The sequence below is a fragment of the Lathamus discolor genome, chromosome 3, assembly GCF_037157495.1.
Source record: "Lathamus discolor isolate bLatDis1 chromosome 3, bLatDis1.hap1, whole genome shotgun sequence".
Lineage (NCBI taxonomy): Eukaryota > Metazoa > Chordata > Aves > Psittaciformes > Psittacidae > Lathamus > Lathamus discolor.
This window is the reverse complement of record NC_088886.1, coordinates 75,644,111-75,672,044: the sequence shown is the minus strand read 5'-3', so window position 1 is coordinate 75,672,044 and position 27,934 is coordinate 75,644,111. Positions and strand designations below refer to the sequence as shown.

General features: G+C 37.2%; 1 protein-coding gene across 5 annotated transcripts in view; it reads left to right on the top strand.

The window, feature by feature from the left end:
• The window catches only part of CALCRL (calcitonin receptor like receptor), a 71,958-nt gene extending 45,634 nt beyond the window's left edge, over positions 1–26,324 (top strand). For all 5 annotated transcript variants that reach the window (XM_065669868.1, XM_065669865.1, XM_065669864.1 and 2 more), the window contains exons 4-13: positions 9–119; positions 1,755–1,867; positions 3,440–3,531; positions 8,977–9,103; positions 10,670–10,823; positions 12,046–12,106; positions 12,245–12,311; positions 18,004–18,222; positions 18,592–18,633; positions 24,155–26,324. In XM_065669868.1, coding sequence (XP_065525940.1) covers positions 9–119; positions 1,755–1,867; positions 3,440–3,531; positions 8,977–9,103; positions 10,670–10,823; positions 12,046–12,106; positions 12,245–12,311; positions 18,004–18,222; positions 18,592–18,633; positions 24,155–24,376 — 1,208 coding nt within the window. In that variant the 3' untranslated portion in view covers positions 24,377–26,324. The remainder of the gene's footprint in view (positions 1–8; positions 120–1,754; positions 1,868–3,439; positions 3,532–8,976; positions 9,104–10,669; positions 10,824–12,045; positions 12,107–12,244; positions 12,312–18,003; positions 18,223–18,591; positions 18,634–24,154) is intronic.
• The last annotated feature ends 1,610 nt before the right edge of the window (positions 26,325–27,934 follow it).

Genomic DNA, 27,934 nt, shown 5'->3' with positions numbered 1-27,934 from the left:
ATTTGCAGGTCCTTACTGTAACAGGACATGGGATGGCTGGTTGTGCTGGAGTGATGTTGCTGCTGGAACTGTGTCAGTACAGCGTTGTCCTGACTACTTTCAGGATTTCAACCCATCAGGTAAGTGTGCATGGACTTCTGCATCAACATATTTCTTAACAAAACGAGATTTTACATGCTTGATGCATCCTGTTTGCCCCACTCAAAGTCACTAATACTCCAGAATTTCAGTAACTTCAAACCCATTATTTGCATTTTCATAGAATCACAGAATAGTTAGGGTTTAAAAGGACATTAATTTCATCTAGCTCCAATCCGCCTCCCATGGGCAGGGACAGCTGTCACTAGACCAGGATGCACAAGGTCCTGTATAACCTGGCCTTGAATAGTGCCAGGAATGGGGCACTCACAATGTCCTTAAGCAGCCTGTTCCAGTGCCTCGTCACTCTCACACTAAAGAATTTTTTCTTTATATCCAACCTAAATCTCCCCTTTCTAAGTTTGAACCCATTGCCCCTTGTCCTATTTCTACAGTCCCTGATGAAGGGTTCCTCTCCAGCATCCTTGTAGGCCCCCTTCAGATACTTGAAGGCTGCTATGAGGTCTCCACACAGCTTCTCCACACTGAACAGCCCAAATTTTCTCAGCCTCTCTTTGTATGGGAGGTGCTCCCACCCCCCTTATCCTCCTCATGGCTTCCTCTGGACTTGCTCCAACTGCTCCATGTCCTTTTGACGTTAGGGACATCAGAACTGTACACAGTACTATGTGTAGAAGGGGAGAATCACCTCCTTCAACCCGCTGATCATGCTCCTTTTGATGTGGCACAGGACACAGTTGGTTTCTGGGCTGCAGGCCCACACTGCTGGCTCATGTTCAGTTTCTTACTGACCAGCACCCCCAAGTTCTTTCCCTTTATCACAACTGACAAGTTAGTGTTGTGTGTTTTGGTGGGGGATTTTTTGTTTGTTTGTTTTGTTTTGTTTTTGTTTTTTGGTTGGTTTGTTTGTTAGTATTTTCTCTGAAATATCTCCTTGCAGAATTCTGGAGACTATGTCGTATAACTTGAAGTTAGGTCAGTTTTTGTCCTCCTAGAGATCTCTCTAACAGGGAAGCAGAAGTATGACTTAATCTTTTACCTCAGTTTAGCAGTAGAAGCTGACAGGAGCTTCTCCCACAAAAGAATCTTTTTCTGTTTCTGTACCTGTAAGCATGTGGAAAATGTCACAGACCTCCACTCTTGTATCTTCCTGCTTCATTTGGTATTCCCAAGGTCTTTTCATGCCTCCTTCTATTTGATGATAGAAATCATTTTCTAGTCATAGTTTTCCAGTTTGGTTCTTGAGCAGTTTTTCTGTTGATATTTTCTTGCCTGTTCAGTTCTAATTTACAGTGGTAGGATGCCAGATGTCAGTTTAGACCTTGGATAATAAGCAAGCTGTTTAAATATTTTCGTCACTTCATCTGGTAGTTCTTGAGCAGTTGGTTTGATGTATTTTGATACTTAGTGGCTTGGAGGAGGAAAAGCTGTTTGTTTTCTGAAGAAAAACACATCATCAGTTGCTCTTGCTAAGCAAAAGCAATGGCCTCTAGTTTCTCAGAATTCATAGTAACAAGCAATGTCTCTCTAGTCATATAAACAAAGCTGTAACTTGTTTGCCGGTTTTTCTTCATTAGATACTAGGCCTCAGGAAGTAGAACTTCAGTGCTGACGCTTGTGTTTTTCTCCTGTTTTTATTTCCATCTTCTTTGTAGAAAAGGTTACGAAGATCTGTGATCCAAGTGGGAATTGGTTTAGACACCCAGAAAGCAACAGGACATGGACAAACTATACCCAGTGTAATATCTATACACATGAAAAAGTGAAGGTAGGAAAGGAATGAATGCAAGTTCCTAGTGTCAAGAAACTGATCTGAAAAATTGCACAAGTTCAAAACTCAAATGGCAACAGAGTAGATGCAATATCAAAATGCAAAAAGAAAAAAGTATGTTGAGTAAAAAGGGTGAATTGTGCTAAACAGACTTAGAAAAAACCTTCCAAACCACCTGCTTTGTGTTTTACAGCTGATTTCAGGTGCTTGAATAATATGATTTCTTTTTTTCAGTATCACAAGGTACAGCATGCAGCAACAGCAAATACAATCATAAATATACCTTGGTTCTGAGTTCCTATGGAGGTGCAAGCAGCAGTCCCTGCCATACCACTGCTTTATGTTAATTCTGAGTTGTGCAGAAATCTTCTAAATCCTTAACGTCGACCTTTGCCTAAACCAGTCACAGTACGAGGGGGTGATGTGGGATATGGATCTGTCACAGAAGTGTTTCATACGCATGTAGCCAAGCTTTAGTGATTCAGGAGTAACCCTTTTTTTTTCTCACAAATTGTTATGAATGTTTCACATAAACCTATTGCAATTCTACCATGTACAAAAAGGTATCCTTGTCTTGTCATAAAAACTTAAAGCTTTACCTGGAATATTTTTATTTATTTATTTATTTTTATTTCAGAAGTCAATATATGTAGCAAGCTGCAGTTAGTCTATCTTAAATTAACTTAAGTAAGTCAATTTAAAATGTGTTCAATCTTAAATAAGTTCAGAAGGTACATACAGCTTGGAGTCCATGAGCATACGATCCAGGTAGTCGTGCTTTATTTTGGTAAAGGTTCAGCCTTATTGTTATTGTTCCTGTGTACAAGATGATTATCTTTTAATGCAACAAGAGAAATTGTGGGGCAGATTCGATGACTGAAAGCAGGGGATTGTTACAAATAGAATTTAATATCTTATTAATTCAAAGAATTAGTCATAACATGTTGTATATATTACAATTAACTGGTTCTTCATTTTTGCCTTCTGTACCTATCTAGTTTTTCATAATTCTATAATTTGGCTGTAGGCTTATTTAATGTAGACTGTTCAGTCTTCATTGTTACCTTTTTTTATACCCTTCCTTAAATGCCAAGTGAAAACTAAGTTTCAATATCATACTCACAGCTTGTTTTAAAGGAAGTCTCTTTAGATGATAAGAACAAATCTTCTGTGACAAAAAAAATAAGGATATAGGAAGCACATGTTTTACTTTAGAATTGTGTTAATAGAGGAATCAAGCCTCAGACAGGAATGCCCCCAGTGCAGTAGCATAAATAGCCACATTTATGTAAATACTTGGAAAAAAACATAGCCGTGTATGTTAGAAACCTGATGTCTTAACGATGAGTTCTAGCGATTATTTCAGCAAATGTGTTGCGTGTCCTATAAAAAAGAGATTTTAGCAAGATGTTGATTTCCAGGATTCTAGACTTCGCATATCATTCTCTATAATGTTTTTATTAATCCTATTGTAGTTCTTTTATATGCAGAAGAGATGCGTAAGTATGTGCTTTATCAGCAATAGTTCTGTATGCATCACAGGTGCTTGCTTTTGTTCTTATGTTGCAGACCGCTCTGAACTTGTATTACTTGGCCATCATTGGACATGGTCTTTCAATTACATCACTTCTGATTTCTCTTGGCATATTCTTTTATTTTAAGTAAGTATACTTAAAATTCTTTGCCAAATATCAGTGGCTGCAAAAATCCTAGTTTCAGTACTTTGAAACAATAGCCATTCCAATGAAATTGGAAGGAGCAAGAAGGCAAAGAGTCGGTATATTGCTTTGGTGAACATTATAATGTGATAAAATTTTAGGTTTCTTTTAATGGAAACCTAAAATCCTAAATCTGCAAATCAAAAACTGTAGAATATATTGAAAATAGGAAGTGGGGAAAATGGAAAACAAGAAGAAGCTTGCTTGTTTTGGGTTTAGGTTTGGGGTTTTGTTGTTGCTGTAGTTTTGGTGATGGTGGTGGGGTTTTTCTTAATAAATAAGTTGCAGTGTGGATATGCCAAGCATAAACCAAACAAAAGAACAAATGGAAACCAAAATACTGATGATTTATGATAGGTACAGTAATATTGGAAAGTAGGTAGCCACAAAATCTAAAGAAAAACTCTAAAGAAAATAATGCTAAGAGCTATAATAGGAATGGGAATAATAAAAATAATCCTGAGGTTTTATTCACCACATTATCTCTATGACAGTTATGTCATATACATTTTCTAACATCATTATGTTACCTTCCTGAAAGTGAGCTATGTATTACCACTGTCACAACAACTTGTAATATAATGCACATATCCTTTAAAATAAATTGTCTTATTACTTGTGAACTTACTTTTCTTTAACATGAAAGATCCCTTGTCTTTTTTTGGGTTTTTTTGAAGAGGTTGATGAGGTTTTGTAGAAAGGTGAAACCAGGAATGTTGCCACATGAGTGGAGCTGAGACTGACAAGTTATCTCTGCTAAATGCTGCACTGCACAGTGTAGGCTTTCCTTGCTAACCGGCATAGTTTAAACATTTCTGCATTGTTTTTTATTGGCTAATTTGGATCTCCTCTATGGTCTTACCTGTTGTTTACTGCTGTACTCTACTGTCTCACTCGATCTTTTACTTTGCCTCTAACATTTAAATATGAATAGAACATATGCTAGCTACTGTGGGGCTAGCTCTCATGCTCTGGACTTTGATTAGGTAAGAGTAGCAAAAGACTGACAAAAAAATACCCTCTTTAGTTGCACCTGGCATTTCCAATTTAGGTATCCATCATTTCCCCAGCTTCTGGAACATTTCCACAAATCCCCAGCAAACCTGTGTTTCCACTTTGTAATGCCTCTATGAAATCCAGTATTCAAAACGACTTTTCAGCTATTTCTGACTTCTTTTCATGAGGATCATGTTCATGAGGACAAACTAAAATATCTGGGGGGTTTTAATCAGTTTATTTGCATATGACTTATAAAAACAATATTTACCATTTCCAAATTCACTTTCCCTCCATGAAATCAACAAGTGAAATGGCTCTGAGTTCTTATAAAAAGCTTTATTTCGCATAAAAAAGGCTCTACTGTTGCTATGAATGTCACAAGTTTAACAGACTAAGTATATAATGTGACAGGAAAAATGTTTTGACAGACTTCTCAGGAGAAAACAAAAAGATTTGGAAGGTAAGGTTTTAAAAGTTCAGTCAGTAAAGCATGATATTTCTGGACTATAACATGAAAACCAAGCCATTTTCATCTTTGCCTTCTGGCATTTGCTGCAAAAGCAGGAGATCTGCTTTGCAGCCCTTAATACTCTGTTGTGTTTGTCTAGCCTTACCACGTTTTTTTTCTCCCTCTGGTAGAAGGATCATTTCTCCTCAGAGAACTACATGGAATTAATCGAGACCCACAAACCACATTTTCTAGACTGTGGTTATGTTGGGATATAAAAGGAAATTACAAAATTTAAAGGAAGCTAAAGGAAGTTCTCTACAAGCTGTTCTCTTGGGATGTACAGTTCCTCTAAAGTATTTTTAGTACCAGAAGGATATTTAAGGATCTAGATTAATACCAGGATGTATTATGTATCAGCTGAAGCTTGTATAATTATTCATAGCTTTAACAGGTGGGCTTTTTTTTTGCTTTTTTTTTTTTTTTGCTATTGTGTGGGGGTGCCTTTGAACTTCTCATGTATCAAAAAAATTTTTTCTGTTAGTCAGTTGATAGTTTTCAGATGATATTTGCTTGATTACTGACCATTAGAATATCTTTAGGTTTGACTGGAAAGGTGGTACCTTTTCCCAGAAGAAAACAAAGATGTTTTTTCAAATATCTTCAGATTTTCAAATACTTTTTTCTTTCTTTCTCTTTTTTCTTTTATAATCCAGTTTTGTGATTTTTTTTTTATTTTTTTATTTTTAATTTATAGTTCTCTCTTTTCTTTAGAAAATTGCCTCATTGGAAATACTTGTCCAGTTGGTCACTTGTGCTCCTCAGGTGGATTGGAATTTTGTTTAATAGCATAAAATGGGTTATAAACTTGGAATTCTGATCTTCCTCTCTGAAAAGTCATCTGTGACACATTAAAAAAAAAAAAAAGTAACTTCTTGCAGTTGTCTCTCTTTTCTTACTCTGCTACATCCTCTAGATCATACATGTATTTATTATAAAATGTTACGTTAAAATTTTTCTATAGTTTATATAAAGAAAAGGGAGAAGAAAAAAAAACAATCAAAAAAAAAAACCAAGGCAAGAGAAATCCTAAACCCAGGGAATTTGGAGAAAGGGGAGCTGTAATTTGAAGGATGGCCCCCAACCTGAACAAATCCCAAACCAAGCAAACAAAAAAAGCCCACCTGAAATAAAGGAGTTGTTGATCAAGCATCATGTCAAATCACATGGGAGCACTCACAGAGGATAGCCATGCTATGCTAAAGAGTGGGCAAACAGCTGCGTGATAGATTGATAGAGAGATCAGAGGTTCCCAAGTCACTGAAAGTTAATTTTGGCTGAACAGATAATTCCTTTAGGTGTGTATGTGTGGATCTCACTGGTTGAATTTTGCAGTATATGAATACCTTAAGAATTTAGATCTCGAACATATCTGAAATTTTGAAAATGTTACATTTTTTTCTTTTGGGAGAGGTATTGCAGAACTGATATTTTCCCTAATGCCCAAGACATATAGGAGTCAAAATAGGAAGGGAAATAGGTAAATTATCAGGAAGTCTGGTGGTGGTTTTTTTTTTTTTTTTTTTTTACTGCACATGGTTTAATCCGGAGGTAGGTCATTCAAATGCTCTTAGATCATAATTATGAGAATTAAGTGATTAAAGGATATTATGTCATTAAGAGAAAATAGTCAGAAAGAGGAATATAGGAAGAGGAACACAAGAGGGAGGGTGGGGATGCTTAGGAAAAGATACTTTTGTTACCAAAGCAGTCTTCATTTTTAAATGTCATCAGTCTTGCTTCCTTGTTTCTTGTCTTGTGATCCTTTCAGTCCTTTTCTGCAGGGGTGGAGGTGGTTGTGGATGGGTGTGTTTGAATACTCAACAGGAACAGCTGCTGGATGACCCTGAGAGATGGCCCCATTAGCTGTACGTGCTTTTCCTTGCCTGCCTGTGCACTGAGTCTTTTAACGATAAGGAGACAGAATTCCAGAGTTCTTCAGGACTTGTTTACACAAAGCCCTTAGCTGGAATCTGATGTCGCCTCTCTTTTTGTATATAAGCCGTATAGGAAGGAAAAGACCTTATGAAAATACGTTTTCAGAACACATAAACATCTGCATATTTTAGTAGTCAAAGCTGTATGTGTGAGGGGCATTAAAACAAAAAGAATAAAAAGCCTAATGGAATGTACTTTGTTACTTAATTCAAATCTAAACCTGTGTTCTGTAATTTGGACAATTTTTCTTTCTCATTTTCTTCAGGCAAACAACACTTGGCAAACAGAGGTTTGACTAGGGTAGTGCCTTGTGCTGCATGGCAGCACTGGTTTCTAGAGTACTTTCCTTCCCCCATATTTAGTGAAACGGGGCTTAGAATGTCTCAGGGCTCCAATGCCTGACTTGCACAAACTGTGCCTGATTCATGGTATTATACTGTCCATATCTGAGCGTACTCCATGTATCTGTGGGGTGCTTCATATATTCTTTGTGTAATAGTTGTGAAGAATGCAACTAAGAAGTGCAGCGTCCTCTATAGACAGTATTTTTTTAGCATCTCTCTTGTTCAGTGGGATTGTTTTGTCTCTTGTTTTCTGTCATGTTCTCAACAGTTTTCAGTATATTCCTCCAGCTTTCATGACTATTCTGTATCTGCATTTCTCTATTAAAATATAAATTTCTTCTCCCTCCTGCCCTCTCAAATTAAAATTTAATCATCAGTATCCATACTTTCTCTTGTCTTCCAGGCATGCTATTTGAAAATGCTAGACAAGTTGATTTTCCCTTTGTAACAATTTAAACTTGTCCCATGCTGACCTTCTCAATGTATTTCTGATTGCTCTAACAGTGAAGAGCAGTTGCATGTGTGATAGATATTTCTCCTCCAGTTATTTTGTCAATCAGCTGCACTCTGTGGTGCTGGCTGCTAAATATAGGTAGGTAGGTGTGGTTATAAAGAACAGACTCCCTACAGCAGAGGCTTCAGTAGATGCTTTCTCCAGATTTAACATGAGTGTTTTCTGAGAGTGTCTTTTTATAACCAAATGGATTTTACTTGCTCTTTTGGGAACTTCGAGCATTAAGTTTTAATATCCCAATGATCAGAATTGTCCATATACCCATACAGGCTTTCTGTCTTTTTTTGTGTTTGCCTATAAAGCTGAATTTCTTTTAAAAAACTTGAATGAGAAGCACTCCTCCCTCTTGGAATAGCACTAATTCAGACCTGTTTTCTCTGGTATGGCAGATAAGAGAAATTTGCTGACTGTGTTCAGTTTCCAGTATTGTTTAATATTACTGAGGCTCTGCTTAAAAAAAAGAAACAAACAAAAAAACCCCAACAAACCAGTTCTTCCAAAGATTTTTTTCTTTAATTTTATTGCAAGATTAAAGGCAAACCTTGAAAATTAGCACAATTAAATTCAGTTAGATACTGCATTTTATAATTATTATATATACTGTTTATGACTGGGATATATGCAAAAGTCAATATAACATTTGTGTTATTTTACTTATTTGGATATTTCTCCAGTTACAAGATCAAGGAAGGAAAATGACAGGAATATGAGTAGTAAAAAAAAAAAAAAAATCCTCAAAATATGTTAGGTTTGGGTAAATGGAAATGCAGGGTGAGAAAGCTTCTTCAAAGGTATAAATCTTCTGAAATATGTTACGTTACTGCTATTCAAATGTTTTTTAGATCACTGCTGCAGAGCAGGTTTGTCCCTGTGAACACACTGGAACTGAATGTACTTCACTTTGCCTCTTGTTGGTGTTGAAGGGAAAGTGTTACCTTTCACATCATTCTATTAAATTTAGACTGTAGCTTAAGAAAGGGTTGATAATAAAATAAAGAGCTCTAGTATTTCAAAATTTCAGGGTGCCTCCAAGTACACAGCACTTTACCCCTGGGTATTCATTTGTTCTTGTTTCTCTTTTCTAGGAGCTTGAGTTGCCAAAGGATTACCCTGCACAAAAACCTATTTTTCTCTTTTGTTTGCAACTCGGTCGTAACAATAATTTCATTGACTGCAGTTGCCAACAATCAGGAGTTGGTTGCAACTAATCCGGTAGGTGAAAGTGTATTTGGCAGCCTTATTGATTTGTCTGTGAGCAACATGGAAGAGATGAAGTGTGAACAGTTGACAAAATGTTGTATATAGTAAGATTAAAATGTTCAGTAACAATGTGTCCACGTTACGTAGTGCAACAGATGTCTAACAATGATTTGGGCAGTCCACATTTGTGGTTTTGAAACAGTAGAAACACTCTAAGAGAGAGATCACATGGAACTGCTTTTCTGAGTTTCTACAAGTCCCTTTTGCACTGATACAACTGTAAGAGAGTAGCCTGTTCTAGATGATCTCAGTGAGGTTATAGTAGTTCAATTCACCAAGGAAGGTCAGTAAAAAAAGCATTGCAGTGTATTTTGGAACTGTATGCTACTTTCCTGTGGCTTTAACTTTGCCATCTTCAGTTGAAAAGAATCAATTTTGGTTGTTTTTTTTTTTTTTTTTTGGCGGGGGGGGGGGGGTGGTTTTGTGAAAGGAGGTGACACTGACCATTATATTCCAAAAGTAAAAGCAAAAAATTTGGGTCTGATGTGTTTTTTTGTGTTCCCCACACACACACCTTCTGTCATTTCCTGGTAACACTGGGTAAGTGTGAATCAGAGACTGAAAATTACATACATAAATAAAAAAATCCCTAATTATGACCTTATTTTAATTTAGGCCTGAAAGATAAGTTCAAATTCTTTGAAAGTTGGGGCAAAACTCCAGAAGCTTACTCAAGTAAAAAGATAAATTCTCTTTCTCCTATAAAACCTCATCCAAGTGCTGGAAAACAATCTTGAGATAGCTGCTAATCACCTCACTAGTTAGGTAGCAAAATGTGGTAAAAAAGGTTCATTTCTGGTTTGTTTTAAGCCAAGTGGCAGAAACAGATCAATCCAGCACTCAGTGATTACAGGAGGAAAAAAAAAAAGATCCACTCTGCCTAAATCTGCGCATTAACTATTGCTTCTTCTTCACAACTTCGCAGTAAATTGTTTTTTAACATTTCAGTTGAAGAATGTCTTTTGAATGAAGCTAAACACAAATATATGCCAACAAGAGAGGTTCTTCTCAACTGGTGCTAAATGCTGCTGTGACTAGGTTAAAGGTGGAAGTATCATGAGCATTTTAAAAACATAATTTATTTTCTGGAGTAGCTATATGTTGTGATTGGTGAAATTTGAGAGGGAATTACCTTTATCAAAATACATTTTTTTGTTGTGTGTTTACCATCAGATAATTTAAGGATTCCCTGCTGATTGGAATGGCTAAGTGTGGCAATGTTTGCAATAAGGGAAAATATCATTACGGCTCTCTGCTGTCATGCTTGAGGATCTTGAGGTCCTCATATTTGAATAATAAAAATACAGACTCATTCACCACTTTTATTGTCACCATAAAGTATGGAATTGTAATACCATGAAATTTTTTCAATAAATAAATAAATGTAGTGAAAAAGGGAATAAACATTGAAATTTTACTTGAACAGTATTTTTTACCATTTTTTACCATATTTTTTTAAAGCTCTTGCTATTTTTGCAACTTGAACGTTAATATTTTACTCTGCTTTTTTTTCTACAGCTTAGTTGCAAAGTGTCACAGTTTATCTACCTGTACCTAATGGGTTGCAACTACTTTTGGATGCTGTGTGAAGGCATTTACCTGCACACTCTCATCGTGGTGGCTGTTTTTGCTGAGAAACAACACTTGATGTGGTATTACCTTCTTGGCTGGGGTATGCGATTTCGCATTTTATGTTTTCAGGCCAAAGCAGTCTCTTCCTCCTTTTCATGAGAATTAAAACCTCTGTACTTTGCTTCTCTGAGCTGGTAGCTTTGAACAATGATGACCGACCCCTCTTCTTTGTCTGTGGTGTTTAAAACAGGCCTAGAATTATGAATGTAGGAAGTTGCATGTACTTCAGTCTTTGCTGAAAGAGAGATTATGCGTTTCTGGAGTCAGGAAGTGACTCCTCCTTTGTATAGAGAAGAGAGTCTCCTATTATAAAAAAGACATTAAGAAGTAATTATTCATTGTTCTTCATGTCGAAGATGTTTATTCAGGAATGGATGTTTGTTTTCAGAGAAGTCTTGCCATGTCTTGGGTGGAGGGTCAGAACTGAGTTAGAGATGGCCAAGGATTTATTTTTTCAGCAGTTCCATTTGACCTGTATTGTTCACTAAACAAATACAAAATAGCTGTAGCTGAAAATCTCAAGAAATATCAGTATCAAAACTTAACAAGCCAAAGCTGGTCATTTCAGATAATGCACAACAGCATATTCACAAAGTGAAAGTGAGCGCTTTCTCGTTAGCCTCAGTATATTGGTGTATTCATCTATAACATGACTTGGTACCCAGGTAGCTGTCCCAGCACAAGCATACCTGAGATGTAGTTAAACATCATAGGTGTACATCAACTTCTGAAAACTGGGTACCATCAGAGTGACAAGGACCCCACATAATTAATTTGCATATTCTTTTAAAATTTTTAATTCTAACTGATTTCCAGTCTGATTTCAAATCTGTTTTGCAGGTGACTTTGTTTTCTGTACACCTAGCAAGTATCAGCATTGTTTATCATACCGTTAAAGCTCTGGTCATGTGTAGAACTACCTTTTTAGTACTACTGCCCATTTAGCATATTGCAGACTAAAGATGTCTGTGTTAATGAAGATTGATTGATGCATTCTAAACTGTTGCAATTTGATTTACCTTTTTCTTTCTGTTCGTTAGTATGGATTTCCTTAGAAAGAGAGTGTGAATAAGGTTTCATACACCCCTCAGGAAGAAATCTGAGAAAATAGAAATAGTATTGGGACTTGTTACATTAGTTGCTCTACAGGTATATAGTTTGGATGAGGTGAAAGTGCAAAAGATACCAGCAAGAGATGCAAGATGTAGTTATTAGTCAGGTTTACATATGAAGAAAATATTGATTTTTTTTTTTATTCACAGGTTTTCCACTGATTCCTGCCTGCATACATGCCGTTGCTAGAAGCTTATATTATAATGACAAGTAAGTAGCATTTCAACTTGCTTTGCAAAACTTTATTTGCTTTAAGGGGAGAAAAAGGAATACAAGAGATAATAATATGCCGAATGTCTGTTGGGTTTTTGTTGGTTTTTTTTTTTTTTTCTTGTTTGTTTTCTCTAGTTGCTGGATCAGCTCTGATACTCATCTGCTGTACATCATCCATGGCCCTATTTGTGCTGCTCTGCTGGTAGGCATTTTTCAGATAATAATTTGTTTTTCTTATTTGTTTTCTGGCTGTTCTTCATGGGCTTATAAAGTTGTTGCTAGTCTAAAGCTCAAATTTAGAGGTCACTGTCATTCGCAGGACCTCTCACTTAAGCCAGCAGGTGCCTTAGGCACACAGGGTTTGTAAGTCTCCATTAAGGAGCTGTACCCCTTGCCCTTTGGGAAACTCAGATTTTACAATATTAGCTATCATTCCACTTACATGCCAGTGACAAGGAAGGATTAAATATTGCCTGGAGTACTACATTTAAATCTTTCCTTTAGCTGAGAATGCTTTCTCATTGCCCAGGCCATTTGCCAGGTTGACCTTATTACAAGCATCCAGACTAGATGCTACCAGACTTGGATCTCACTGAGGCTCAGAAAGAGGGTTCTTGAAGGTCAGGACTGATTGGGAGTGGGAGTACAGGATGGATTTAAATTGGAGCAGGCTCTTGGGAAAGAACCAGTGGAAATAGTTTTGGATCTGTGATTGCCCCTGTTCTGATACTAATCTAGCAGTGTGTGCTTTGGCCATTGGGGTATTGCAGTGCCTCTGATTTATTAGTCCTCATGAACCCAGAGTGCAGTGTTCAGTCTTACACTCCAATTTAATGCCAGCTCTATTACACGAATGTTTGCTGCTGAAAACAGTAAATTCTAGGTGATTGAAGACAGTATAAAAATCAGTGTTGTCCTTCAGTTATGAAGATTAAATTTAACTTATATAATTCAGTCAGTAGATTATTCCTAAATAAATAGGTGTATAATAGAAGAAAATACTAATATGTACCTTTTTATACAACTATCAGAATAACTAATATCTATGAATGCAAAATATAGAGAATGCTGCAGTGTAGAGGCAGACCAGAATTAGCTGCTATGTATTACAGCCATCTCTTTTATTGTAATGAAACTTCAAGCTGATCTGGCCAAAGTATTGTATAGTGTCTGCTTACCTTTCTTATGGCTTTTCGGTTCATGCAGGGAAATCCATTACGAATGAAAACATTAATTAACTTACTTTACTAAGAAGTAAAACATTAAGAAGTAGTTTCAATTTCTGACCTACATGAACTTTCCCTTCTGTTAAATTGTTAATGAGTGTCTGTCTGCACAGAGAACATTCTTGAAAGACCACTGTGTAAATCCTGTGGTTCTTGTGACTCCCATTGTCATTCACAGTTAAATTGGCTAGTGAACATGTATTTTGAAGACTGCTTTGATACATGACACACCTGAGGTCCTCTGCACAGGAAGCCAAAGGCAGTCCCCATGAAATTACTGTGATTTCATGAGCAGACTCCATGAAATTACTGGTCCTTGGGATGTGATAATATCTTGTCCTGTTAGTCAGGTCTGCCATGTGTTCATATAAAGACATTTTAACTAGTGCTGTAATCTGCAAGTTTAAACCAGTTCTAAATCCTTTAAATTTTTCTTCTCTCTAATTTAACAGAAGATGGAATCCTGTTTTCACAGAAAGGAATAGGGATGTTTTTCTTACTTCCATAGTGCTGTATATCACCCAGAAAATGTATGCTATTCTGCATTGTTTTGTGGGTGGTTATATTCTTTGTCCAGATGTCTCTTCACAAATATATCATTTAAGTTAAAGCTGAAATATAATTCATATTAGTCAGAGCTTGCTTAAATAATAACAGAAAAATTTGTGCAGAAGTATGAGACTATACCACGCTCCATGAAGTGACTCTGGTTTAGGATGCAAGATCATTTTCTTCTTCCAAGTGATGGCTTCCATAAGGTCACACTGAAAACAGCGGTAAGGCTACTGCTGGTTTCAGATGTACTGGATCAGTCCCAAACCATCAAGTCTGCTTTCCATTCAAAGCAGCACTAAGAACATCCTTTGATTTTACTGGCGGCATAATAATCACCTCTGTGGGGTTGGTATGGGAATCTGCATCTGTTCTCTTTGCAATTTACAAGTATGTATACCTTTTGACTTTCCTATATTTGTTCATGAGCTGTCTTGAAGGCATTTCTCTTGGATTTTTCTTGCCCCAGTACAATCAGTAAATTTATTTGAAAACCATGTAGGAATAAAAAGGATTAAACACAGCTGTACATCTCGCCTGTGATGTGAAAGTAATTCAAAGGAGTTGCTTTCATTTCTGGTAACAACATAAATAAATAAATAATTGAATACATCATTCCGAAAGGACAAGCCAGTGATAAAGACGTGAGATGAAATGCATGTGTTTGGGCTTTGTGAACAGAACCCTCATTTGCTTAAGCAGCTTGCTTGCCAGATAAAATTTCCACATTTGACTAAGAAGGACCCGCTTTGGTAGATGTTTAAGCAACAATATTAAACTGCAAATTAGATAACTAGGGAGAAGACACTTTCTATTTGCAGGAGCAAGATCTCAAAGAATATGAAGAGGACTGTCAAGTGGGTGCCAGGAAGATCTGGCAGAAGCCAATGGGAATTTAACTCCTGTACATCACTAAAAATCCTACAATTATGTAAAGTTGACAATAATGCTGCTTTTATGGTCCCTGTTGTTACATAACTCTGGTCACATCGCTGCCAAAGAAACTGGAAATGAGAGCAGGCATAGGTTGCATTTTTGATTGGAGTAGTCTTCAGTTGACCATTTAACTACAACTGTTTGCCTAAGCGACCACAATTAAATAGTGTTCAACAGCAGAGGGTGATAGTTTTAATGCTAAACAAATACTGATCAAAATGGAGGGGGTGAAAAGGCAATAGATTTGAACTTTAGTGGAAGCCGCAGTGATTTCACTGTAGGTTTCAGATGTGCTGGTGCACTAGTGATTTAGTTTGCATTGGTGCCACTGAAAAAGTAGATTTTGATTTAGTTATGCCATTATTTATATAAAACTACGGGGATGTTGATTTTGCCCTGTAATAATGCTATGTATTGGTGTCTTCATTGACAGACTTTCATAGATGCAAACTCTTTTAGCAGAAGAGGTAAGTATACTCAGCAAACGTGTTCTAGAAGGAAGTTCAGGAGATTATAGCTTTGTTACTGACCAATTTAATGACTTTAAACTGGGCTCTGGTACAAGACATAGCAGTTTAGAAGTTGAATGCTTAGCATGCATATATCCAGCCTTGGCAATGTCCGCAGGCCAGGTATAAAACATACCTTCGTGAACACATACAGGTATTCTGCCCAAGCAAGCCAGGCTTAAGCAGGCTAAGATCTGAAGCCATGTAACTGTATTAAAAGCTAAGCAATGACTACCAGCTGGTATCTAGAAATATCTGAGCTTTTTGAGCAAAGAATGGTCTGTTTATATCATCCTAAGGAGGCATTTAAACAGAATTTAAACCTACATGCTAAATAAGGATTACCATACTGCTTAGCACAAACTCAATGTGGAGGAAAGCGGAAATATCAGGGACTTGAGGAGAGTTTAATGCAAGAACTGCAGCAACTACTGACTTACAAGGTTGGTGGAGTTCACAGCCACTCTTAAGGCAGAACCTAAACTCTACTAACTTCCCAGTACAGGCACTAGCATTTCTTTTTATCTAGGGCTGCCTTCTGTGCCTTTGCTTCCATTTTTGTTCATTTGCCTGGTTCAATTTTCAGGTCACTGTGGAGCTGCCAGTATTTTACTCTCTGTTCATACTGCAGCTAACACAACAGGGCTCCTTTGGGGCTTTCCAAACCATCACAGTCAATTTGATGATCATGTATATATGAGTAGTTTCACTGGCCTACTTTTGCTTAAATGTAAAAACTCTACTCACTGCCTTGCTAAAATCAAGACCTGTTTTCTTCACTTTAATTAAGAATTCAGTTCATCCTGATCTCACTATACTTTTGTGACAGAAGAAATATGAAAAATAGATGCTGCATACTCTTACTGACACTCATAGTCATCTCAACTCTGTCCTCTGCTTTGCCTCATCCCTCTGTTCCCTTTTCCCTAATATTTCTTTTCAGACTCTGCATGCTTTTTTTTTTTTTTGGCTTTTTGCTGTGTGTGGGTAAGTGGAACAGTTGGAACAATTCTCTGTGATTCAGCATGTTGTAAAAGAAATAGTTTGCTGGGTGATATTTTACACCTGGCTGCTGCTACTTGCATCTTCAGTTAGCATTCAGGGACAGTATTAGAGGAATTGGCCATGCTACCAAAGCAGGAGAGGGCTGGAAACTCTAGGTTTGATGTTGAGGTTTGAGACATGTTGATGTTGAACAAGTAGATTTGTGAAGGATTAAATTTAGAAATGGAAGAAGGGCTTACTGTCTGTGTGTACTATAGGAAGTTGGATAAGTATCGTGGGCTACATATAATCTAAATAAATCCCTTGATAAAGAATCAGAAGACCTTGGATACTTAAACAATGCTTAAAGGTAGCTGGATACTTCCGGGAGAAATTCATACAGTGGTTTCCTATGTAAAACAATTTCCTGTTAAAATGGTTTAAATAGCATGTAACTGGAATATAAATAACATCACATATCTGTCAAGGGCCCCATTGCTGTAACAAATGCACAGTTGATTTTTTGTGAAAAATTTAACCAACATGAAAGAACTCTGCCAAGGCTGTGAAGGACCTGGTGGCATGCATGGTCTGAAATGGCTTCCCTGTTTGCACTTGGCCTGCTGCAAGACAGATGCCTCCTCCCAGACCAGGGATTCCTAGTCTTTCTAGGAGGGAGTTACCTGTGTCTGCCTGCTGGCTTCTTCACTCAGCCCTCCCTTTTGTCTCCAGATAGCTGTTGGCAGGGACAATTACCTGGAAGAAGAGGAAGGAGCAGGCTCTAGGTCTTTCCCTTCCATGCTGGGTACCCTAAGCATCAGGGTCTTGTCTCTGTGCGCTGGAGTGAGGCAAGGGGACAGACTGAGCTCCGAAGGTCTCCTTCTGGCTGTAGTTTCTGGCTGCCACTACTGCACAGCAGATGAAAGTACAGTGTAACAATCCCTAATATTGCTGTTGCTCTGGTTCCTCACATCCTTAGGCTGGGTGTGTGTGTGTGTATAAATTTGTACATATACACATACACACGTGTGTATGAGTTTTGCTGTTGCTTATGGCAAGTGCTCACACCTCTGATACAGTCTGCATAGTCATGATTGCAGTTTAGGATTTATTTTTGCTCAAACTAAATGAACAGATACACACTGCTATCAACAAGAAAAGCCTTAATAGCAATGGAAGTAAGCAAGTTTAGCATTCTGCCTGCAATTTTTTTTTTTTCTTTCACGTATGGGTAGGGGTTTTTTCTCTATACTTGTTAAATTCGTATTCAGAAAATATAAAAAAAAAAAGGTAGCTTTTTGAAGAACCATGTTTAAATACATAGAGGGAAGAGTTCTTCTTGCCCAACCTGAAAAGACAATAATTTTTCAAAACCTAATCATTGACCTGTGTACTGTTACTGTGATAGCAGAGAGAATGGTGCATGGATTGTTAACGCTGGAAGACCAGTGGTTAACTGGATTGACTCTTGCTCAGTAAGTTAGAGGAATAGATGTGGATATCAGATGTTAGAACCACATCTCAGTCACTTTAACGTGTTTTCAAAGAGTTTTAACTCGTATTTATTGCACAGTCACAGTGCTGTCCATGCATTATGAGTTTTCTTCAGTTGCCTAATTTTTTAAAATTACGAACCAGTGTGTGGGATGATTTTTCAGACCTTCAGTTTCACTTCCTTTTCCAACAGGTGAATCTTTTCTTCCTGCTAAATATCGTTCGTGTTCTTATAACAAAGCTAAAAGACACCCACAAGGCAGAATCCAACCTGTACATGAAAGCAGTGAGAGCTACCCTGATCCTTGTCCCTCTGCTTGGTATTGAGTTTGTCCTGTTTCCATGGCGACCAGAAGGCCGGATTGCTGAGGAAGTGTATGACTACGTGATGCACATCCTTATGCATTATCAGGTAGGAAGCATTAAACAGGTTTTGCTTACTTGAGCTAGATAGCAGCTGGCATGTGAAGCAAATAAAAGAAATGATTGTGTTGTTTTCATTTTTAAAGACATTAATGCAATATTATTATGAATAGCTTGAACTTTCTTGTTTTACTGAATTTTAATTTATTAAAAGGATAGAAACATCATGGTTAATAGTTGACCCAAGACCTTTTAGTAGTGAATGTCTAGAAATAATTTACCAAGTTTAGATTTGTACTGCACATTTTTTGCTATGTGTAGCTGAATTTTATAAGAAACCCATAATTCTCTCTAACCCTGTATGCGTGTAAAAAAATCCTATACGCATGTGAAATAAAGCAGAATCTTTGTTTTACAGGGTCTACTGGTGGCTACAATCTTCTGCTTCTTTAATGGAGAGGTAGAGTAATAACTTTTGATATAAATTTATAACACTTTTTCCTTTTTATATATATTCGATGTTTCAGCAATTAAGGAGATGGTAATTTTATTTTCTAAATCTAAATTTGTCAGGTAAAAAATAAGTAAATAACTATGTGGCTGCCAAGAGCAGAGCATGGGAAAGACAGTGCCATCATTTGTGGCATCATTAAATACTGTAGGACTGACTCTTTTGCTGAGCGATCTGTATGCCTCTCGATTATATAAGGAATTGAAGACACTTGCCACTTTGATATAAATTCTCAATCAATATCATATAAAAGTGAAATCTAATTCAGTATCCAGAAGGTATATTTGTCTATGTCAGAAGCTGCATAGCGTCTGTTAGCCTGGAGAATTAATGTACAGGTCTTTCTGCAGACCTATTAGAGCATACTGCAAACATTCTGCTGTGCTCATGTTATGACAGCTCTTTAGGAGAATATTAGGCTGAAGTCTGGAAAAGTTTTTCCACACAGATGAAAAATATAATTAAAAAAATCAAAGCTCATTGTGCTTGGGTCAGAAATTTGCTTTGCTTAAGAAGCGCATTTTTAAGTAACCATCATTAGTCAGTTCCAAGAAAAAACTTCTTTATTCTTATGTTAAAGGATTGTGCCATATTTCCTGTGTGGTACTGATCCTGATGAAGCTAACAAGCACTGCTTTTATCTTGAATAGGTCAAGGTCTTGGAGTACACAAAATGACTTTCATCTACAAACTCTTGTCCCTAAGGTGTAAAGAGAACAGGACTTCACAGTGTCAGAGATCGAAATGGTAGAAAGGCTAAAAGATACATATACAAAATTGTTAATATGACTTTTGCAAAAAAACCCCAAGCAACCCTAAAACAAGTAAACAGAAACCCTCCACCAGAAAAACTAGCTGGTTCTTTTCCAACACTTTTGGCAGAGGAACAATTACAGTCGTACACTTATTCCTACCTGTCTGTTTTCATGATCTTTTTTCTACAGTTGGAACAGTTGTAGTATATGACTGTAAACTGATGTGTGGGAGTAACCAGACATTTTCATGTCACTGAACCCTTGTTTTCTTCTATCAGATGTTATAAAATCCTGTCAGTGTGCTAATATAATGTTATTGGACAGTAATACTTCCTTAGAGGTAAATATTTGGCTCGTACTAGAATTGATTCATGCAGATCACTCTTCCTTCTCTTCTTAAGTCCAATGCTGGCTGAACTGCAATGAAACTACCAAAGGGTTGTACAGTTTATTTCCACCACCCTAAAATATATGATGCTCAATGATTTTACAAAGGGGGCAGAAAAGATAGAGGTAGGATTTCTCCCACTTTATGGACATGGGGCAGTGGTGTTGACCTGACTTAGCATAAAATAAATCTGGGTTCAAGTCCCTGCTTATGTATTTGATTCAAAGCTGAACACATAATTAAGCATTCTGGATCCAATGTGATCACTTGACCATATTCAGCGTCAATATATATATGAATTTTATACTTCAGAATGCCTTCTAAAAAAAGAAGTATTTCCTTTGTCTAGGAAAGGATTCTGCGTTTGGTATGTGAGCCTGCAGGCACGCATGTATTCTGTTGCCATTATTGTCTCTTACTGTCATACCAATGCCTGAACAAAGCCTGCAGCTGCAGCTTAGTGGCTGTTTCTTACCTGTCATAGCAACACCTCATTAGAAACTGTACAAGATGAGAGGTGTCAGAGAGTGGTGTTAATCCTTTCTGCTCCAAGTCTATGGTTTAAACGTGAATACTGACACTAAAATTGGTACTTTGAGTGACAGTGCAGCGTTAGCAATTAGAAATGTTAAAAGCATCTTAGCATTTCCCAACTGCTACTCTACCTTTTAATGTTTTTCTATACCAAATACCAGGAGCCAAACCCTCTTCAACTGGTGCCTTTGCAGGCCACATCTGGCCAAAAAATTAATTAAAGTGGCCTACTAGCAGAGAGCTCTAGTGAAAGGAAACTAAGAAATGCTAGAAAAATGGCTCGTATGTCCTGCTGACATAGCCAAGGAACATCTCCAGACTGCTTGAGCGATGTGGCCAGGGCTGGTCTGTCAAATCCAGTTCTGACATGTACTATAGCTGTTAGTCACAACCCTCCTACAGACAAGGGTGTATGTGTAAGCTTTTCATCTTTACCTTCTGTGGCAAGACTTCCCTAAGGACACCCAAATTCTGCTTATGTCCCAGCATCCCACAAAGTTAGATGCTTCTTAGCTTCCTTACCATATTTTCCAGTTTGAGTTGGCTGAGAGTGGCCTTTGAGGTGACACAAGCTGCAGTCACAGGAGAAGTTTGACCCAGATCTCTGATCAGTAAAAAGATTCCTATTAAGCTATTAATAACAGTGATAATAATGACCTACATGATCCATGTAAGGTCTCTGGTGTTTGGGTTTTTTTTTTCTTTCTGCCCAGTGGTCTCCAGAAATGATGCAGTAAAGATGTGAGGGTGCTGAGGCACTGGCACAAGTTGCCCAAAGAAGTGGTTAAATGCTCCGTCCCTAGCAGTGTTTAAGGACAGGCTGGACAGAGCCTTCAGAGACATGGTCTAGTGTGAGGCATCCCTGCCCCTGGCAGGGGGACTGGAACTAATCTTAAAGCCCTTTCCAACCCAAGCCATTCTATGATAGTCTCAGGTCCACAGGATTATACAGTACATTTATTAATAGACAAGGCTGGTGTTTTTTTTTTCTCTTGTTGTCAGCTACTGTTTAATTTGTTAGCTGTTTAATTCATCCTTGTATTAAACATCAATTAACTAGTTTGTTAAAGGGCTGATTGGAAGGAGCCTTTCATGAAAATTCCCCCAAAAAGAGCTATTGCTAACTAATAAGGTGAGAAAGTGACAATTGTCCAGCTGGAACTAGTATTTCCCTTAATGACTAAGACACTTCTATTTATTACATTATTTTCTCTCATTAAATGCATAACTTAATATCCTTCCTTAGATGCTATCTTAGTTCTATCTCAGAACTAAGTGCTACCCCTCCTGAGCTGAATTTACAGCTTTGTACAAGTGCTCAAAGCTGAGGAAAAAGTGATTAAAAAAAGTTGAGGTTTTCACTTCATGGGTAGACACGCATATTGTTAAAAAGAGTATAATCAGTGGTGAAGATCAGTTGTGCCATGGAGTTTTCCCATCCTATTCTAGAAATGATTGATTGGACAATTCAGAGAAGACCGAAAGACTAATAATAAATGAAAGGATGTAACAGCCTAGATGAACAGACACGTAGCAGGACAGAGGTGAAATACTGATTCAGCAGTAACAGAGAGGATTTGGGAAGAATGCCAGAAATCCATAGCTTAGTTAGAAATGCACCATGAGACCGTGATGGGCACTGGCGCGGGCACAAAGGAAATGGCTGCCCATACAGGAAACTAGACTATTTATGGCAATCTGTCACTGGCTGGAGAGCAAGCTAAACAGACTGTTTTCTCCCTAGAAGTAGTCCAAAGGCACTTGTCTGGCAGGGATACTGATGGCTTTCTTGTGCTATGGGGACCCTTTAGGTCTGGTTTACAAATATTAGTAACAATTTAAAAGATAAACAAGTGTTACTGAAGCAGCCAGGAGGAAGTCTGTGAGAGGACCTTAGTGCAAGGCTTGCTTGCAGCTTGGCAACTCTAGTTTATTTTCCTTCTCTGCCCGTAGACTTCTGTGACCTTGTTTAAGCCATGAAGTTGCAGTTGCTCGTATTATCCCATCTCAAGCCTGTCCTGTCTAATGTGACGGTTGCTCAACATGTAATTTTTTGCATGTTTGTCTGCAAGAAGACCTTGATCTTCTTGAGGTCTATGGAAAGGAGAACAAATGGAACATAGCTTAGTGGTATGCACAGATTGCATGATATGATTTAAAAATAATTTCCAAGCTTCCTTCTTGGAAAGTAGGAAATTTTGAATATGGCTTTTCTGTTGGCTTTATGAGGGATTACAGGGAATGGATTTAACCTGTGTGAAGATTTAAGGGTCTGTATTTCTATGCAGTGTAAATTAATTAATCAAAAGTGTCCTGTGATGAAACAAGAATTCTCCATTTAGACTTGGAAGAAACACAGAATTTTGATATGAGGAGTGGTAAAATCAAATACTCAGCAGTATTAAGATACTTGATTTCAGTGTTTGTAGATTTGTGTTTAGATGTTCTGAGTGGATTGGAATGGTTTTATGAATGGTAGAAGAGCATCTCCTTTGCCCTAAAATACTAATTTCTTATGTTATTTCTTCCCTTATGCCTTCATATTTTCTTTGTGAGGATTTTGAGAAAGATGAAGCTCTCCTTTAAGCAGAGGATTCTGATACCAGACTGCAGGAAGTCTAAAAATTAACATCAGATTTCTTCTATTTATTTTTCATAATTAAAGCCAGAGTAAAATTAGAGGAAGCCATTGTGTTAAGGAAATGTAAAGCAAGCACAAAAGAAACCCTGAAGACATAGGGGAAAATCCTAAAAATATTTACCCACAACATCAACATGTAACTGAGGGAATCACTGTTCACTGTTTAGTTCTTTTGTATGTAACAAACTGAAATGAAGGTCATGCTTGGGAATGAGGCCTGTGAGCGTGGGGTGCACTGCTGGATAAATGTGAGTGCTAGTGTCCCCCAGCAGTTCCTGAAAGTCAGCACCTTGCCAGTCAGTGCAGGAATACTTTGTGTGCAGACTTTGCTGAAGAGGAAATTAAACATGCATGATCTGTAGGCAGTTTTTTTAACATTAAAATAAAACCCTCTTGAAAAAGCAACATGATAGCTATTGCCATTATCAGTCCACACATGGCACCTTCAGAGAGTGACTAATTCCCTGTGAATTTCGTGAATGTGAGACTTGATCAATCCCCTATGCATTAGGTGTTTAACCATACTGCAGGAGAGGAAGGCTCTGATAAACATAACATCCTTTCAGTGGAGACATGTAAGCCTAAGGCCTTCAGCTATTTTATCAGCTTTATTTTTAACCCTGGTAGAAATAATGGAGTCTGGGAAATTGTCCTGCTATTCATTTGATTAAGGTATGGGCAGAAATAAAGGAAGGCCAGAACCAGAGCAAATGTGAATTATGGTTTGTTGAGAGTATAAAAATTTACAGCTGCAGAGGATGTAGTCTTTTGAATTGAAAGTGCTTAGAAGTGTCCTTTTTCACCTGTAAATCTGAGTTGTTCACACCAGAATTTAGTCCACAGGGGAGAAAGCAACTGTGCTGCTGCTGCTTCTCCTGTAATCTGTGCTTTTTGTGAACAACTAGTACACTCCCATTGTGAAATGAAATTATTTCATACTAAATTTGCTAAAGAATATCTACTTAAATTGTAAATCTTTCAGAACATGTCATGCGACAGATCACATGTAGGTACCCCCATTTTCCAGGATTACTCAGTTTTACTACCTAATTTGCTTAGACACATTTATTATGCCCCCATGCATCAAAGAGTGTAGTCCAGTGCTATCTTTCCAAGTGTTTCATATGCATTTCTTTTTGCTTTCTGGCACAGGTCCAAGCTGTTTTGAGAAGACACTGGAATCAGTACAAAATCCAGTTTGAGCACAGTTTTAGCCACTCGGATGCCATGCGCACCGCTTCCTATACCGTATCATCCATCAGCGATGTTCAAGGCTACAGCTACAATCACGACTGCACTAGTGAACATTTAAATGGGAAGGGCAACCATGACATAGAGAGTGTTGTTTTAAAAACTGAAAAAATGTATGGTTGACTGCCAAAGGCTTGGCCTATGCCACTGTGCTTACCCTCCTGAACTCCCAAGTTTGATTTAATGACTTCATGGCCAGAAGATTTTACCTAACCTGGGATATGTTATTTTCCTGAATGATGCAAACTAAACTAACATGTTTTTCATATGTATGTATATGTATGCATATATACATATCTTTGTTTTTCTGCTTATCTTTATAGTATGGACATCTGTACATATATATATCTATATACATATGTGCATTTATATGAGGATACAAACTTTGCCTCTTCAGTTTCTACTGTGTAGACAAAGTTGGCAATTTTTTGTACAAAGGGAATCAATGAAGGATCTTTTTTTTCTTGGAAGTTTGTACAAGACTGTGTTGTGTTGATGCCACTTCACTTGTCTGTAGAATCTTGGAGTGTAAATACCTTACTGTATTGTCTTAATTCAACCTAAAACACAACAAAAGAAAATGGTTAAAGTAGGTGCAATAACAACAATAGATTGTCTAGGTTCATTTTGTGTCCAGCATTTGACTGTCAAAAAGCCCAAGAGGTAGTCTGAGATAACAGATTCAGACATTGACCATTTGGTTTGGTCAACGATACTGAAGGTTTGGTTTGGCCAGTTTCTTTTTTCCGCTATTTTAAATCAAGCATAGATACACCAGTGTAAATTTGAGATTTGACTTACCTCTGTAATATTACCAATGTAGTATTTCACAGCACGCTTTGAGCAGTTTTATTTAAACTACTTTTGCATATACAGGACTGTCTCCTTCTCAAGTTTATGGAAATTTCTTATTGACTTTAAGACAGACAAGGTCAAGGAGGCATTACTGCCAGAAAGGAAAGTAGTAACCTGAATAAGTGCAAATCCTTACAGGCACTAACACATAACTGAAGCTGATGGAACTTCACTGTGTAAGGAATTTACTCAACTGGGAAACGCTCATGTATGTAATTTGTTCTAGTCATGTTATTGTTTTATTTTTAAGTGTTTCCTTGGCCATATGCTTGATAACATATTCCTTCATTCTTGGGGCAAGGTTTTGATCAATTTTGTGGCGGCTTTTTGTCTGAGAAAAAAGCCTCCAAGACTGAATGCAGTGCAGATGTCATATGACCTTTAAAACCAGTGTATGAGATTCAGGCTAATCAAGCAACCTAATGACAGTAATGATCATTATTTGGAAAACCCAATATAAAGTTTGTCTTACAAGGGTTTAAAACATTATGGATTCATAATATTATTTGGAATGCTTGATTCTGAATCTCTCTTAGTAGCTTTGAATAGTACTTGTAAGTTTTTTGTTGGTTCTGCTGGGGAATAAAGATCACACTGAAAATGAGGTTGTCAGGAAAGACTTAAAATGTATCTTTATAGTGATCTATGTTTTTGTAAATCTTTGTTTTAAAGAAACTGTAGTTTTCTTAAGTGAAATGACGAAAATGCTCAAGAATGAGGGCATGATGTGAGCTTAGAAAAGTCTTACTGAAAATCAATAAGGTAGAAAAAGGTTTTATTAGTTTATTTTGCAGATAAATCTACTTCAAGTGGGGAAAAACCAAAACGAAGTAGAAGAAAAGTAGTGTTGGAGTTGACAGACAATTATGCTAATTAATGTGCATCTATCTGGTGCCTGTAAGCCAGTCAAAAGAATGACAGTTCTTTCTGACACCACTTCAGTATTAAATACCTACTTGTGTATATGAACAACTTGACTTTCACATTTAATCATTTTTGTCAGTAGCCTTTCTGTAAGCTTCATTAGCATCTAGTTATTTTGCTGTCACAGTGTTCATTAGTTTGTAACTTCATATCACCTCAAATGCTTTGTATTGAGAAGGAAAACATTAGGAGGAATCAGTAAGTTCATGCCACTTGCACCTTTCCGTAGTTTTTTGCGGTTCTTATGTCTGGAGTTTGAATCTAGAATTTTATTAATGATTCAGTTTCATAATACATAATCTCAGCTAGGATGCATGGATCAAGATTTCTGTTCTTCTGCAGGGCTGTTGATTGATGAGAATTATTTGAAAATCAGTAGGAGTCTGTACTTCAGAATAGTGTGAAATATGGCAGTCAGATGTCACAATATCTTAAATTGTAAGAATACAGTAACAAGATTTGCTACAATGTGGTAAGAAGTTACTTACAACTGTGCTTGCTGATCTGTGTAGTGTTATTTAAGATCTGTGCAATGTTCTGGAAATATTAGTGGTGTTGCAAATCCCTGCTCTGGTAGAGCAGCTTTATACTGGGGGACTAGATCATCAACTGGTGTAGATCTGTCTTGAGCTCCATTTTCAAAATCAGTGGGTACCAGCTGAGGATCAAAGCCCAGACAGACATCTGTCCATTTAAAAGTGTTTTGAAGTATTTTATGTCATCCTATCAGGCAGTTATTTCATGGTACCTCATGGGTTGTTGTAGTGTATGCAACACTTTATAGAGTGTGACACAATATTAGATTTTGAATTAAGCTTCCTTCTCAGCTAGTTCAAATTTAATAGCCTGTATTTTTTTTTTTTTCATATGATGCAAAGTACTAGTTGGTAAATGCTCCCTGTCCTCTGTTAGAGAAACTTGTAATTTAGGAGGGAAAATTGTTCTACAGAAATCATCCTACTTCTAGCTGGACAGTTGCAGCATGCTCCTATGCATGCCTGCACTTTGGAAATTAAGTACACATACAGCTGGATGTGTGAGAAAATGTAGCTGTGGAGGGTTACATGGCATAGGAGAGCTATGTTTTTCCCCTTCTCAGGAGATTAGCTAATCTATTTCCCATTTTGCATTGGAAAACATAAATTCCCTCTTTTGCCTTCCTACCTCACCTTTTTCAGTTCCTACACAATCAAGAGAAGGGTCTGCTTTTTAAAATGTTTCTCTATCATCATAAATTAAAATCAAATCCTTATGCTGATTTCTCTTATTTTCTACTTCACAAAATGTTGTAGTCCTTATCTGTGTGCTCTGGGATGGATATAGACTTTTTTATTGGGGCTGTGAGATTTCTTTATGTATTATCTGCTTTTGGGGTTTTTGTTTTGTTTTGGGGTTTTTGTTTTGTTTTGTTTTGTTTTGTTTTTAGTGAGGAATTATTGGATTTATTGCATCAGTCTACAGGGGCTGTAGAAATACTTGTCTTTGGTCTCTATCTCGAATACCAACATGTTAGTATTCTATGAGAGGGAATGCCTATTTTTAATGCTACTGTCTTCAATTAATAAAACACTCCATTGCAGGATCCTCTCAGCTGTTTGACTCTTAATGTTAGCATTTATGTTATGTGATGATCTGCTAGAGTATTTGGCTGTAGAAATGCTGCAACACGTACTCCTTTTCATGTCATAAAACATTTGGGCTGGAAACCAAGCAACATTCAAGTATCGTGCTATGTAAATAAGATTAATAGAAGCTACAGCATTGTATTTATTGCTTATACTAAGAATGAAATTGAAAAAATGTGAAGTTATTTTTTGGTTGTGCTTTGTTTTCATTTTGTTCATATGAATTATCATGCATTTTAATTGCTGAACGAAGTACTATTATGTTTGTGATCAATAA